The 15,097-nt window shown below is 39.4% G+C and overlaps 1 protein-coding gene across 2 annotated transcripts in view; it reads left to right on the top strand.

Moving 5' to 3' along the window:
- Positions 1-11,744, top strand: part of LIFR (LIF receptor subunit alpha) — a 58,218-nt gene extending 46,474 nt beyond the window's left edge. Inside the window, exons 16-19 of one of the 2 annotated variants that reach the window (XM_060295723.1) lie at positions 1,207-1,374; positions 2,296-2,389; positions 4,034-4,112; positions 4,495-11,744. In XM_060295723.1, coding sequence (XP_060151706.1) covers positions 1,207-1,374; positions 2,296-2,389; positions 4,034-4,112; positions 4,495-5,118 — 965 coding nt within the window. In that variant the 3' untranslated portion in view covers positions 5,119-11,744. The remainder of the gene's footprint in view (positions 1-1,206; positions 1,375-2,295; positions 2,390-4,033; positions 4,113-4,494) is intronic. The other variant, XM_060295724.1, reaches the window with a different exon arrangement.
- The last annotated feature ends 3,353 nt before the right edge of the window (positions 11,745-15,097 follow it).

Below are 15,097 nucleotides of genomic sequence, written 5' to 3'. Positions count from 1 at the left end.
TCAATACGAGGAAATAGTGGGGCAGGGAGTTCTAGGATGAGAGCACCTAGAAGACTTCCAGTCCAGAGCAGACGCCCCAGGAAGCAGCCTGGGGGGAGTGGGCAGCAGCTGGGGGAAGCAGCGGCCCTGGGATGTTGTTGTTTTGGACCACATGGAAACTTGGGTGGAATATTCATTGGAGGGTGTTGGACGAATCAGTAATTGGTACATTAAGCAAATAAGGAAGAAAAGCAGTTATAACAACAGAAAAATAAGAAAGGAAACATGATCATACCAAGCATTTTGTCTTAGTAGTAATTTGTATTTATATGATCATTACAATGTGAACACTAAAGTTACCAAATTTTTTGATGTTTCTCTATGAATGATGTGGGCTCGAGGAGAGAATGGGTAGTGGTTGTGTGTTAGAGCTAATGTCTAATATTTAAAAATCAAGCACTGCCAATTTAAGTTTATTTCAAAATATGGAAGTCAGTACCCAAAGAGACGGGCAACTTGATTTTGAAGTGATTGTTCGTGGTGGGGAAAGATGCTGGCAGCGAACTGCTACTTTTGTTTTTAGCCATATAGTATGATATAGTTTTAAGCTATTAAACTGCATTTTTTGGTTAAAATTTAAAAAATAATTTAACAATTTAAACAATTCTCCACATTTCCTTTCAAAATGGTTCAAGGGCGTCCTCTCTAATCTCTCATTTGAGAACTCAGATGCACTGCCTTGTTTCCTGTGTGGTTTGGAGCGATCTCTGTTGATTTATGATCTTGCTTCCTTGAGTTTCTCACTTTACTCACAGGCATGATCAGCCCGAGAGGCAGTGTCCCTGCCCCAGTGGGTTTTGGTTGTGGTGGGTTTTCATGCTGTTAGTAAAAGAAAAAAAGAGACTTTTATTGATTACCTGCTATAGGCCAGGTATTATTCTAGAGAATATGCACGAAAACTTCACAGAGCCCTGAGAGCTAAGTCATGATATTCTATTTCATAGTTAGAGAAACTCAGGTTCAGAGGCGTTTAAATAATAGGTACAGATAACATAGCTACTACCTGGCAGAGGTAGAACTTGAACATGGCTCTGGCTGGCTCCATGGGCCTTGGCCCTGGAGGCGACCAGCATTCAGACTCGTTTAAAAAGGATGTGAATGTGACAGGTTTGAGTAACCATGTGATTAAAGTGGTATAGAGATCAGTAATAATCTTCTTCACTTTAGAAATAGGTCGTTCTGACATAAAGGTTAAGAATATTACCGACATATCCCAGAAGACACTGAGAATTGCTGATCTTCAAGGTAAAACAAGTTACCATCTGGTCTTGCGAGCCTATACAGATGGAGGAATGGGGCCAGAGAAGAGCATGTTTGTGGTGACAAAGGAAAATTGTGAGTTAAATGTGGTCATCGAGTTGCTTTCCAAACTTAAGTGCATTGTGTTTCCAGTGATTTTTGTTTATATAGGAATGCCCCTTTTTAAAATTTCATATTTTGTTACACTTTTATAGTGGGTGGAGGGCAGTACTGAAAGGCCATGAGATGACTTCGTATTTATTCTTACCAGTTGTTGCCTAATGCGTACTTAAGAAATTAATGAATTAAGGGTACCTCTGAAGTCTAGAGTTCTAAATTCATGTTGAACTTATATAACGGTCAACTGATTTAAAATTTTTTTACCCGAAATATTCTGTGATTTTTGGCATATCCAGGGAAGAGTGTAAGAAATAGCCTTAAAAAAAAGCATAAAGCACAACACTCATAAATTTGAGATGGAAAGTAGAGAAAAGTGATGGACTTGACTAGCTTGTCAACAGCGAAGAACTTTCATTTGATCACGGGCTTATTCTCTAGCCCTGGGCTGGAGTTCATACATGCCCTTAAATAAAGGGCCATGTGGAGATGGCTCTCAGCTGTGGGTGATTGTGCCTCCTAGGGGACAGTTGGCAGTGTCTGGTGACATGTTTGGTTGGTGCTACTGGTATCTGGTCACTAGAAGCCCAAGGATGCTGTTAAACTTCCTACAATGCATGTGACAGCCTCCTCCCTGCAAAACACACAAGAAAGAAGCATCTGCCCTAAAATGTCAGTAGTGCCAAGGTAGAGAAACACTGCTCTGAAGAATTTAAGTGTTAGTATAAAAATTATTACAATACTTTTTAAGGTTATATTTTAATAGTTTTTCAGTTTCCCTGGAGCAGTTTGGATTTTTTCTTCAAATAATCTACTGACTTAAATATCTTATAATGCGAATTTATTCTCTAGTTCATACTAAAAATGTTGATTTTAATATCTACAATATTCTCTTTTCAGCTGTGGCATTGATTATCGCCATTCTCATCCCAGTGGCAGTGGCTGTCATTGTCGGAGTGGTAACGAGTATCCTTTGCTATCGGAAACGAGAATGGTAATGATTTACCCTTGCTGTTATGTTCTTAAGGGCATGATTATTTAGTTTATGTGTTAAAAAATAAGTACAACTTTTTGGTGGAAACAAGGTAGTAAAAAATATTTGTATTGGTCAGAATTAATATTGGAATTAACATTAGGCAAGAACATGGCACATTATTTAAAGGTTTTAAAATTAACAAAGTAAAAGTATAAATTTTTCCCTACTATATTTACTAATTAAAGTAATAGCAGTTGTACTAAAAAATATTTATAGGCATAAATAGGTCAATAGCTATATGCAAGATTAAATGTAGTTTAATGATTGAGGTATCACTTGTCCTGGTGACCTATTTAGAAAATCTGGTCATTTATTCAGCAAATAAGAATGACCCCTCCCATGTGAAAGGGGGACATAGTGGTGAATTAAAATAAGAATGGTCATTAGAATTATAGGATAGTGGGGAGGGTGGACGTGAAACCCATAAACATTTAATAAATATATGGGTACAGATTGTGAGTGGGTGCTAGGAAGGACACGGGCGGCTTGAGGAGAATAGTGGGGAATCACGTCACAGGAGGTGGTCAGGCTTCCCTGTGGACGTTCCACTGCAGCAGGGTCCCAAAGGGGAAGGAGAGGGAGAGAATGTGCCAGGCAGAGAGAATAGATTCTGTGAGGGCCCAGAAACTGGAAAGAGCTTGATCTTCTGGAGAAAGTGAGAAGTGTGTGTCTGGGTGCAGCAGCGGAGGGAGTGGTGTGAGCTGAGTGAAGTGAGGTAGGGTAAGCGCGGGGCTCGGGAGAGAGTGCCTCGTGGTCAGCCAGCAGGAGCTGTCCTGGGCTGGGCTTGTGGCACCTGGCTATGTTCATGCATAGACTGTCCTCACTGGCCTTAAAAAGGCCATCATTCATGATAAAGAAGAGAATGTACTCTAGCAATCCTGGCTTATAAATCAAAATAGTAACAGTTTAGAACCGTAGAATACCCCGCTTGGTAACCATATTCTCGTTACCCAAAATCACATTTTAAAAATGATTTCAATACCAAAAAAAAGATAAAGTTAGGAGATAGTTTAGAAGTTAGAGCATTTCGGACTTACATTAACAACATTTCTTTTTCCTGCAGGAATTTCAAATAATAAAAGTTTTTTAACAGCTATAAATATGATAGGGCACTAAGCAAATTTCGTTTTTGTTTGTGTTTAGTTTTTGCTCAAGATTAATAGCCTTCCTTTTTCTGATAATCCAGAGCCTGTTTTGAGCAGTAAAGAACTACAGAATGCAAGCATGTTCCCAAGTAGTTGACTGTGCTGAATCCAGTCTGCAGTATGAATATTTTGGCCATGAGTAATGCCCGTATTTGACTTTTGACTTGATAGCACAATCACCATTTTAATTCTTTGCTTTCCATTTCCATAAGATACATAAGATACTGTAGTTCTAGGAATAGAAGTACTGTTTCTGCTTTTCAGATAGGAACCTCTCAGTGCATTATATTGAAAGCTCTAGTGACTGATCACGCTGAAAATGATCTTCCATTTTGATCTCAGATATTCATCAGAGTATTCATATGAAACGTCAAAATAAGCCTGATAACTTATTAACTTATTTATTGTCTAATTGATAATCTTATTATTAAATGTACTTAATCATCTTTATTTAAAGGATTAAAGAAACCTTCTACCCTGATATTCCAAATCCAGAAAATTGTAAAGCTTTACAGTTTCAAAAGAGTGTCTGTGAGGTAATCCTTTATTTTCTTACGTTTACCTTTGAAGTACTGACTTCCCTTTTTTAGTTTTTTGTGAAGAGTTTTTAACATGTCAGTGTCATCCAGAGTAAAATGTATTGAGAAAATAGCAGTGCTTGAACATCTGCTGAACTTCTAAAATTATTAGTTTTAAATTGTTTGTACATGGTCTTTTTTTCACTACTATTAAGACCAAGGAAAATACTGATATGTAGAAAAGAAAGTAGCTTTGCTCTAGTATGCACTACAGAATAGTAGAGACACATTTTTATGAGCAGCTGTGAAAAACAATATAAAATAATGCTGCTTTTTGTAGGAGAGGCATTGCAGCAGCGTTTCGTGGCATTCTAATCCCTGTTTTAAAACTTATTTCTAGGGAAACAGCGCTCTTAAAACATTGGAAATGAATCCTTGTACCCCAAATAATGTCGAGGTTCTGGAAACTCGATCAACAGTTCCTAAAATAGAAGATACAGAAATAATTTCTCCAGTAGCTGAGCGTCCAGAAGATAACACTGATGTGCAACCGGAAAACCATGTGGTTGTATCCTATTGTCCACCGGTCATTGAGGAAGAGATAGTGAACCCAGGAGCGGATGAAGCCGGAGGGGCCTCACAAGTCATTTACATTGACATTCAGTCCATGTACCAGCCTCAGGCAAAACCAGAGGAAGAACCCAAAAACGACCCTGTAGGGGGGACAGGCTATAAGCCACAAATGCACCTCCTCGTTACTTCTACTGTAGAAGATCTGGCTGCAGATGATGATTTAGACAAAACTGCAGGTTACAGACCTCAGGCAAATGTAAATACTTGGAACTTAGTATCTCCAGATTCACCTAGGTCCACAGACAGCAACAGTGAAATTGTCTCTTTTGGAAGTCCATGCTCCATTAACTCCCGACAATTTTTGATTCCTCCTAAAGATGAAGATTCTCCTAAATCTAATGGAGGAGGCTGGTCCTTCGCAAACTTTTTTCAGAACAAACCGAACGATTAACAGTGTCTCCCTGTCACTTCAGTCTACCATCTCAATGAGCTCCTGTTGCCAGGTCAGCACTGGGCGCCTTGGAGGGATCCTGTGAAGTGTTGCTAAGCGAGGTGGACTTCACTCATGCAAGTTACACTGAAAGTGTTAATGTGCTTCTGATGTGGTCTCAAAGCCAAAACACAGTAACTCAGAAATTCAGTCCACACAACTCACAGTTTGGAGCTATTTGTGATTCGAGCCAAAGAATTCTCACGTTGCTTTACCTTTAGGAAGCATTTCAATAACGGATACTGCCTGGTCCATACGTGCAAAACAAATCCCACAGCAACTGTATTCTGTTCTGTTGTTCATCAGGTTTTCTCATGCATATACCTTATGGAATTATAAGCAGATTTGCAGGCAAGGGAGAAAAATGTCAGAGTAACAGATGAAGTTTATTTGCCTGACATTTGCTCCATTCTAGATGAAAAACAAGCACAGATTTTAAAACTTTTAACATTATTCTCTATCCACAGCATTTAAGAAAACTAATATAATTTTTAATGTATCAACAGCAACACCTGTTTAGTGTTTTGTTTGATAAAGTATGTTGATTTCTGTGCCTACTGTATAATGGTTACCAAACAGTTTTCTCAGGGGTACAAACTTGGAAAACAAGCGTGACACTGACCAGCTCAAATCAGAATCATGTTTTCTTGCTTTAGAAAATTTTTCACACCGTTCCATTAATTTTTAGCTTTTATGCTAGCTTCCCTTATTAGGTTTCCCTAATATTTAAAACTAAATTTCTAGGGCTATAGATCTTAAGTTTTTTTTAAAAAATTCATTGTTTTGTTTTTTGGTGACAGTGTCAGCTTTATAAATATAAGAGCAAATTCAGTATTCCTCATAAGCATGTAATTCCAGTGACTTACTATTTGAGACGACTACTAAGCAATATCTGGCGGCATTAGCCGTCTGTATAGTTCTGATTGGCCTCAGTCCCTCCTGAGAAGACCACGCTTTGAGCCCTGGTTGCCCAGGCAGTGACGACCTTTGACACCTTCTAGCAGGTGTTCCTCCTCACTGTGCATCTTAGCAGTTCCTCCCTCTTAAAGGGTCATCAGTCCAGACTATGTGATTCAGTCCTCAGATTTTTACATGTAAAACTAAAAAGATAATGCTTCTTATAGGGACAGTTACTCAAGGGCTATTTTATGTGGAATATCATAAGATGGCTTTGAATTCGTGGGCATACCCGTATTAAAGGTGCAGCAGTTGCTCTGGGAGTCGTCCAGAGTTGTGTCCTCACAGCATCCTCTGCCCATCACTGGTTTTCATAAGTGATGTCTAGAATGAATGTGGTTCTTGGAAAACCGAACTGAAAACCTAAAAAGTGTATATTTTCCCTGCCCTCAGGCTGTCTATGTATTTTGAGTTAAGGCCAAAGTTCTTGAGAATTTGGAAGATCTAAAGAAGTCAAGATATGCCTTTTTTTTTTTTTTTTTAATCATCTGAGGCTCTGTAATGTGTTTGCACATAGTGGATCAGTTATTTTTTTTCTAGCCCATAATGTATCGTTGTAAAAACCATGTTGTGGAAAAAAGCCACAATAAGGGTGACAAGGGAGAAAGTCTGTTTAGGTACTCTGTTTATGAATCCTGGTTTTAATTGCTAGGATTCAATTAAATTCCTGAGCTTCTTGATATGTGAACATGTGGAGTGAAATACAATTAATTATGTATACAAATAGTGTAGTAAAACTACATAATAGCTCACAGAAATTTTCAACAATGAAAATTATATCAAACCAGAGCCACCGGTAAACAGTTCGCTCTGTCTTCTCATTTCTCCTGTTGGGCTCCTTCCCTTTGCTTCCACCCCAGACACTCAGACCTGGGCCTGCCTTCTCTTCCTGCAGAAGCTTGTCATTACCACACCCCTCTTGCCCCCAGCTCATGCCTTTTTCCCCATCAAAACTCACCAATCGTGTACCTCCTCTCTTTAGGATAAGTGTTGGCCAAGGTAGAAGTTTACCGATCTAAACTCCACTAACCTGAGGTAACGGGAAAAGGCCAGAAGAGATTGTTTGATCTCTGCCATTAATGCATATGCGTTTCAGCTGTGACCATCTGTATCCAGAGCCCTATCTAACCTACTTTATGACTCATTTGTTTGGCTAAAGGTGAATATCACCGGGGCTCTTGAGTCCTATCACTCCATCCAAGACTTCACAGCTTCTTCTGCAGGAAAAAGATTGAGAGTGCAGCTTACCTCTCCCCTGCCGCTGGAGATCCATACGCCAGATCACTGGGTTAATAAGAAGCAGAGTATCACTCTGTTAGTCTGGGCAGGCTCCTTATAACCTGTGATATGCTTAGAAGAGTGTGGTTTAGGTCTGAGGTCAAAACAGTTTTCCTTATCTTTTCTTGGTGAGTTGAGGATTGCTAGACCTGCTCTACAGATGGGAAGGGATTACTTCCCAACCCCTGCCCAACCTGGGCTCATGGGGACAGGGCGAGAGGAGGGAGCTGGGGAGAGAGAAAACACCCTCTGTCACGTATCTCTGGTTGCTTGTGGCACTGGAGACCCTGGCAAACGTGCACTGTTTGTCAGTGCCAGGACCATGCACACGGGTGACAGGTGGTCTAATAGGGCCTTTCTCTGTCCAGTCACATTAGCTCCTCTCTCTGGGGGAGGGCTAACTAAAGGCTGCTTAGAAGGGGAGGCTAGATGTGTTCCCTCCAGCGCTTCCTGACTGGGAGAATAATTGGGAAACCCCTCTTTCCTGCTAAAGTTTCCAACTAGAGCCCAGTCATTGGTTAGAAAATTCTAAATGTCTGAAGCAGAAGTATATCCCATTATGTCTTGATCAGTGCTGTGTAAAGGATACATTTTCATATCTCCTACAAGCCAGTTAACTTATCAGCCAGTTTCAGATCAAGCTTCCCTTGTGAGGAATGGAGATTCTGGTGGTCATTTTGACTGCATTTCTCTTGCGAGTGGCCATCTTAAATAAACACTGTTTAACATAGAAGTATTCTTGGAAGACTTAGCTAGGCTTTGACATTAGACAGACCTTGTAAATTACGTATTGCACGGATTAGCATCCATATACGCTTGAAGTCTTCAGTGTGCTGAACCTGGAGAAGCCTGGACTGGACATTATGGCCCGAGGATCTGGATAGTTGAATTGGGTGTTTACGTGCTTAGGTGATAGAGGTGCTTTGTTCCTGCAGCTTAGACACAGAGGCAGCCATTCACGGAAAAGTTTCAGCCTCATTTTCCATACCAGCATTGCTTTCATGGTTCATGGATCTGAAGGATTGCATTTAGAACACCTACTCCTCTTGCCCTCTCGGAAACTGTGATAAAAGTCACATTCTTAAACCTTCATGCAACTTGTATTCTTGTTGGAAATTAGGCCTGTAATTTCTTAATTGTCTTCATACCGTCTATATTTAAAGAACATGACAGGCTTTTCTGTATTTGAATAATTAGATGTAGGTTAGTGAAGGAGACTAGGGAATATTTTCTTCCAAAAGGAATTTGGAATCAATTTTATGATAGCTTGAAATGAAAGTACTCCCTAACCTGTCAATATGCAGAAAATGTTATCTCGAAGTTTTCTACTGCTCAGGCACATAACCAGATAAAACTTTTTTTTTTTCTATTTAATTTTTACTGTTTTCTGTTTTGAACCGTGTTAAAATTTGTATATCTTTTATAAAATGCCTTTTTATCCTTATTTTGAAAGTATAAAATTGGGCATCTCAGAAGTCAAATGTAGGATCATTAGCTAATCAATGGAAGTTCAGTCAATTTTTTATTGACTGAGTTCCATCCCAGAATGTGCAGATTCAACAGAGTTTTCCTGAAAGGTGGTATGTGTCAAGATCTAGCTTGTGTAGATCTGAGACCATTGGCTTGAAGATTCAAATCTACTCTAGAAGTGACTCCACAGTTTGAGTGAAAACTGGAGAAAGACTCACGCAAAAGCATCACTAGGTATCTTTCTTATTCCAACCTAATTCTAAGTGTTCACAGTATCTTTTTACTTGATGGGTACACAACGTGGGACATGTTTGTACCAACCAGGTGTTTCTAGTAAATCAACAACACTGGTGTGTGAGCTTAACTGACTAGGATAAGCACTCATTCTCCTGATAAACTCTTTCTTCAAAGCATTATTGTAAACTGGTATTTCCTGCTGAAACAACGTTTCATGGTACCGTGCCCATCTTTATTTTTTATATCCAGAAGAAAATCTTTCACAAAAGAAAATGAGTTGTGACTAAACTTACTGGAAATGTAGCTTTTAGATATGACCTTAGAATATCATTGTTAATGGCTTGTTTTGAATTTGGTCTATTTATACCTCCGTGGAGTATGTACCAGGGCTATTAATATTTAAACCTCTTATTTCAATAGGGTGGTGAGATTTTTATTCCTTTTCAGTTAGTACTTTTGTCTTAACTATTACATGATCATATTCATGTTAATTATAATACAAAGGAACTATTTTTAATGCTGATAATGGATTAAAGAACAACATTCTGTCCATTGAAATGTCAGGCTTTATTGTATATGGTAAAATTTCAGGGGATGTGATTTGAATATATCCAAACCCTTATAATTATGATACTGAGTTATGACAGGATTCCATTAATTTTAACCATGGGTAGCATTTGTTTCTTCCTCTATTAAGAATGTTAATATTTTGGATTATACATGTCCATGTTATCAAGAGAATTTACCTGTGCAAGACAAATTCTAACTGTGCAACATTTTTATGAAAATGAAAAGTGATGTTTTTGAGAGGGAAACCTTCTGAATTTTTTTTCCTATGTGCAAGTGCCTAGTTGAAGAAACGTAGAAACAATAAATTCAAAAGCTCTTAAATACTAACCAAATACAAAACAGTAATAACTTATATTACTTTTTGGTTGCTATAACTGAATACCCTAAAAACTGAGAGATGTGAATGGGGGAAAAAATGACTGTTTAATTGATAAGGAATTGGTTTTTATTACACTTACATATATCTTCTAAGATTGCCTTTGCAGTAGCCAGTCAGAACTTTAAAACAAACAAAAACACTAACAATATAGACCTTATGCTGCACTTAAGCCAAAAATGCTTTGTGTACCTGACTGAACGGCTCACCTAAATGTACTGAATTTCCTTACACATTTAAAATGTACTTCCCTTAAGAATTACTCCATTTTAAATGGGTAACTTTCAATTTCTGAACTATTTTTCCTCAGCATTCCGGTGGTATATTATAAAAGATCGGAAGATTTCTAGGTGGTAATGCAATTTTCATTAAAAAACATGGACAAGTTAACAGTTAGGTTTAACCTTAACATTAGTATTTTTGTAGTTGATCGTAGAAAACAGTATTGAATAATGATTTTCATAATTTTTTTTTCAAATACTCTGTCCCCAGTTTGATTTTCAATACTTTTTCCCATTACTTGTGATATATACTTCAATTTAATTTTTTCCTTCCAACATAATGTTTCAGAAAAATGTGAATACGTTATGAATACAGCACACAAAAAGAAACCCTATTCCATTCACTGTTGTGGAAGGGTAGGTATTACATGATACCCTGGGATTGGGATTTGTTTTATCCAATTATTTTCTCCAAAAGGAGCAAGGCATTTTCTTACATTTCAATTCAGAGTTGCTTGAAAAAGATAGGCTTGGATAGAGAGACATCCTAAATTTGAGATGGTGCCACCTTAAGGTATGTCCAAAGGTAAAGTCATTTTAGAACACTCAGTTTTCCTAGTAGGAGTATGTTACCTTTCTTTCTCTTTCATTAGCTGGCCACAAGTCAGAGGCCCTTATAATGCTAGGAAGTTACCATTTTTTACTTTCAAAATTGCATTATAGTGAATTACTGTTTACAAAATACACATACTGTGAACAGATATAAGTTTTTGTCTTTTATAAGGTTGTTTGTAGAATGAGTGTTTTTTTTTTAAAGGGGATGTTATATGTTAAATATTTTCAGTTTTTTATAAATACTAGTAACTGTTTACTAATTTTTGTTTGGTCAGGTGTGTGCAAATGTAGCTGAAAGATAGGGAGAAACTGCAAATCCAGAACTGTTTCATTTTTCATTTCTTGAAATGTTACCACTACAGACTTCTTTTTTTTAATCTGAATGATCAGTTGTGATGTTCTGTACCTAAAATCGTGCTTAACCATATCAGGAAACATTTAAATATGCATATGCAGGAAGCAAACTATAGATTGCAGTATATTTGTGTGATACTCAGTCTGATTCACAAAAGTCCGAGTTTAATATGGAATAAAACAACTCCGCTTACAGAGACGACAACTGAAGTGTTTTCTACCTTATGAAAATTTGGAGATTATGTTGCTGTTAGAAGGAAAAATTTGGACATTTTATATTGCTGTAGAATTTCAGAATTTAGTTTCCATATCTTTTGGGAGACATGGTTAATAGCAAGAACATAGAATATAAGTAACCTATTACTAAGACACCTTAAATGTTAAACTAGTATGCTTGGCTGTTAACTCTAAAGATGTTACCTATGTTTGTTTCTAAAACATGCATGTATTTAACAATTGTATCATAGTATTGTCATGGAAAAAATAAATATATTTTCTTACAACTTACACTGACAGATTTGGGCATTATTTTGGGTTTTTTTTTTCCTCCTGTTTTAGGCACTTAGGAGAAGCGGCTCCTGCTTTGTTCTTGTTAATACTTTTGGTTCTATCTCGTAAGAATTATCGTGGTTATGAAGCAATCACATAGGGCTCTGACTAAATTTTTAATATTTTAATATATTGCTGTGCCATTGATATAATCTCCCATAAGTTTTCTTAAATCTATATTCTATTTACCAGACAGGTTACCATAAAATAATCAGATAGTGGGGAGCCAACATTATAAAACACATACTAAATAAATACTGGCCCTTAAAGTATGGTTTTTAATTGTTCTTCTCTGAGGATAACCTAAACATTTCTTGAAATTCTAGAAATATATCAAAATTTTATTATCAAGTTTTTGAATTTGGAAATATAGTCATTGATTCAGCAAAACCTCAGTAATTTTAAAGGATGAAGTGATCTTAAATAGAATTTCATAAGGGGAGAGATTAAGTCTTCAGTCTTATGTAGCCTACGCTCACCCAGAGTAACAACTGATGTATTATGAAGAAACTGTAGACCAATTTTAAATTAACTGTGAAACACATGTTACTATTTAAGTACTATTTAAGAGCTCATACATGTGGTCTGCCCTTTATGGAGACCTCAGTGCATATCTAGTTTCCCAGATGGTGAGTTCTTGAGCCAAAATGTATAGCACCGTCAACCCCAGGAAGTTTGAAAGGATCGAAAGGAGAGGAGTGATGTAGTTATTAGGGGAAAGCAAAATAGAGGTGTATGAGTAATGTTTTTCATGTATGGTATTCAACATCACACTAAAATGTTAGCATACAAACAAGTTCATTACAAAAGGCCTGTGTAAGAACTGGTTTTCAGTGGCCTATACATTTGATCCATTACCCTTCCCCTGGAGTGACTAATAACAGAATTGAATTAAAAGTACTTATTCAGTCTGCAAGAACCAATGAAGTTGAAGTAACAAGAGATGTCTTAAACTGATTTGGGATTAAACCTGAGATGATTTTTATCCCAGAGTAATTACTTTCAGATTAAAGAAACAAGAAAAGCTTTTAAGGATGATTTTGATAGAAACTGTTAAGTGGGAATCATGTTAAAATGAGTACAACTGCCGTGCATGGAGCTCGTAATTATCCACCCCCACAAGTTTGCAAGATGAGAAAGAATTTCAAGTCTCAGCTGACATTGAAACCTTTTCCCCCTGCTGTCCCCAGCCAACTTGATCTCGGCCGCAGAGCTGGGTCTTCACTCTGGACTCAGCCTTCAGAAGCAGGGCGGGTCTGGTTCTCTTCCTGGCGCTAGAGGCCTTGCACACACACCCCACCCACATTTTCCTCGAGCTGATGGAGAGGCGGGAAGCCTTGAAGAAGCAGAGCATTAACACGTGGCCCTTCCTGTCCCAAATTGCCCAAGGACCAGTGCAGACGACGCACCCTCTTCAGAGATGTACCTGGAGTCTGACTTTCTCAGTCACCTTTTGTGGCTCCTTTCCTTTTCTGTGGCTTCTGCAGGTGTCACGCCCCGGGCAGCGGCTGCCTCGTGTGAGCTGCGCAGCCCTGGCACCTGGGCAACCCCAGAGAAATTCCTCCACCTCTCACCTCGTTGACCTCAGCTCCGAGCTGTGGGTCTTGATCACCTACCTTTGCGCAGTTGCGGGGATGCCAGGTAGCGGACACAACACTCCCGACAGAACAGATGTCGGGTGGTTACATGCTCCTCTATCCGTTGAAAAACCTCAGGAGCACCTCGGACTTTCTGACCAGCACCTTAAAGATGTAAATGCCTTAAAACTGGCTCAGATGCGCCTTAGTTTAGTGACATCGCTCAGGTACCCAGAGGGGAGTTAGCCAGCAGGAAGCCTGCTAATTAAAGCACGGGATCTCTTCCCATGGGACCCGATGCTGTAGCCTTCACCTTTCTTCACTTGGGTAACTTCCGGTCCCGTCTAAGCGGCGCTGCCACAGTAAGTCTTTCCAGGCTCCTGGGAGCCCCGTCGTCTGCCTTCCCAGCGCGCCCACCTCTCCGCGGTCTGAGCACACGCCTAAGGCTTCGGTTGATAGCAGGAGTCGAACGGCTGCATCCACAGAGCTTAGCGTAGTGTCCGCCGCATCACAAGTGCTTGATGAATATTCTTTAAACAGTTGCGCCTTGAAAGAAAAAGCAGTTTAATAGTCTCCCTAGATATTAGAAATGTTATCTTCCAGAGAGGTGACACGCCTGTGGAAGAGTCTCCAAGGATGGAAAGCCAGGGCATTCCTCGTGGAGCTGGCATGCCTCGGAAGAGGAAGGAGTCTTCCCAGGTCATCTGGGAGAAGATCCTGCTGTTCACGGTAGATGCTCCAGTATTTGTTGCATGCAGCTACCCTTTGTTCTCCTCAAAGGAGATTTGCCCTCATCCTGTTATCTCTTTGACAGGAGCAGATAGGGGATAAATGGGCTTTATTGGAAGTGACCACAGGTTAGGGCCCTTCTCCCACCCACTGCCCATTCCCCACCTCCTCCCGCTTTAAAATGTATTTCACCCTCTCTGTCGGGTTCTCTCCGTCCTTCCAAGTGACAATTTGCATCATCAAGCGATTCGTTCCTGCCCCCATCTCTCTCTCCCCAATCGCATATCTGCTTCTCTAGGAGACGATCCTTGCCCCATCTCCCAGGCATTTACTCGATGGGCAGGTGCCCTGGTACTTGCTGCAGGCTGCACTGGGCTATAGTCTCGTACTCCACCCGGAACTGACACATAGCTCTCCTCTACACCGAAGCTCTCAGGCCAGACGTCCCCAAAGAGCTGGACCCATGGTTCCAGGCTCCTCCAAGTCTACAGCCTTACATTCAGAGAGGAGAGGGTGCCCTTCCTCCCGGCTCCCAGGGAGGACTCTGGTTGGCCTGGCCTGTGTCACGTGTCCATCGCTGGTCCAGTCGTGTGGCCCAACAGAAGTTCTATTCAAGGGCCACTTCCACAAGTACCACATCGTTAGAGTTGGAAGAGGACCAGTCCACCAAAAGAAGGAAGGTGATAGTCTGAGTGGACAGAACAATAAATTGGCACTATAGACTCCCTGAAGAAAAGCTAGAGGATAAAAGGAAAAAGAAAAAAATTCCCTCAACCTTCTCATGCAGCATTAGCTATTTTTAACATTTTACTTTTTGTCCTTTCAGACATTTTTCTATGTGAATGTGTATGTATATATATATTTACACATATTTTCATATGTTTGTACCTGTATGCATACATATATAATTATATTGTATATTCTACTTTGGAACTTGATTCTTTTTTTTTTTCTTTCTTTTCTTTTTTTTTGCGGTGCGCGGGCCTCCCACTGCTGCGGCCTCTCCC

Source organism: Globicephala melas, chromosome 3 (genome assembly GCF_963455315.2).
Source record: "Globicephala melas chromosome 3, mGloMel1.2, whole genome shotgun sequence".
In the NCBI taxonomy this organism is placed as follows: domain Eukaryota; kingdom Metazoa; phylum Chordata; class Mammalia; order Artiodactyla; family Delphinidae; genus Globicephala; species Globicephala melas.
Note: the sequence above shows the minus strand (reverse complement) of the source record. Positions and strands in the feature narration are given on the sequence as shown.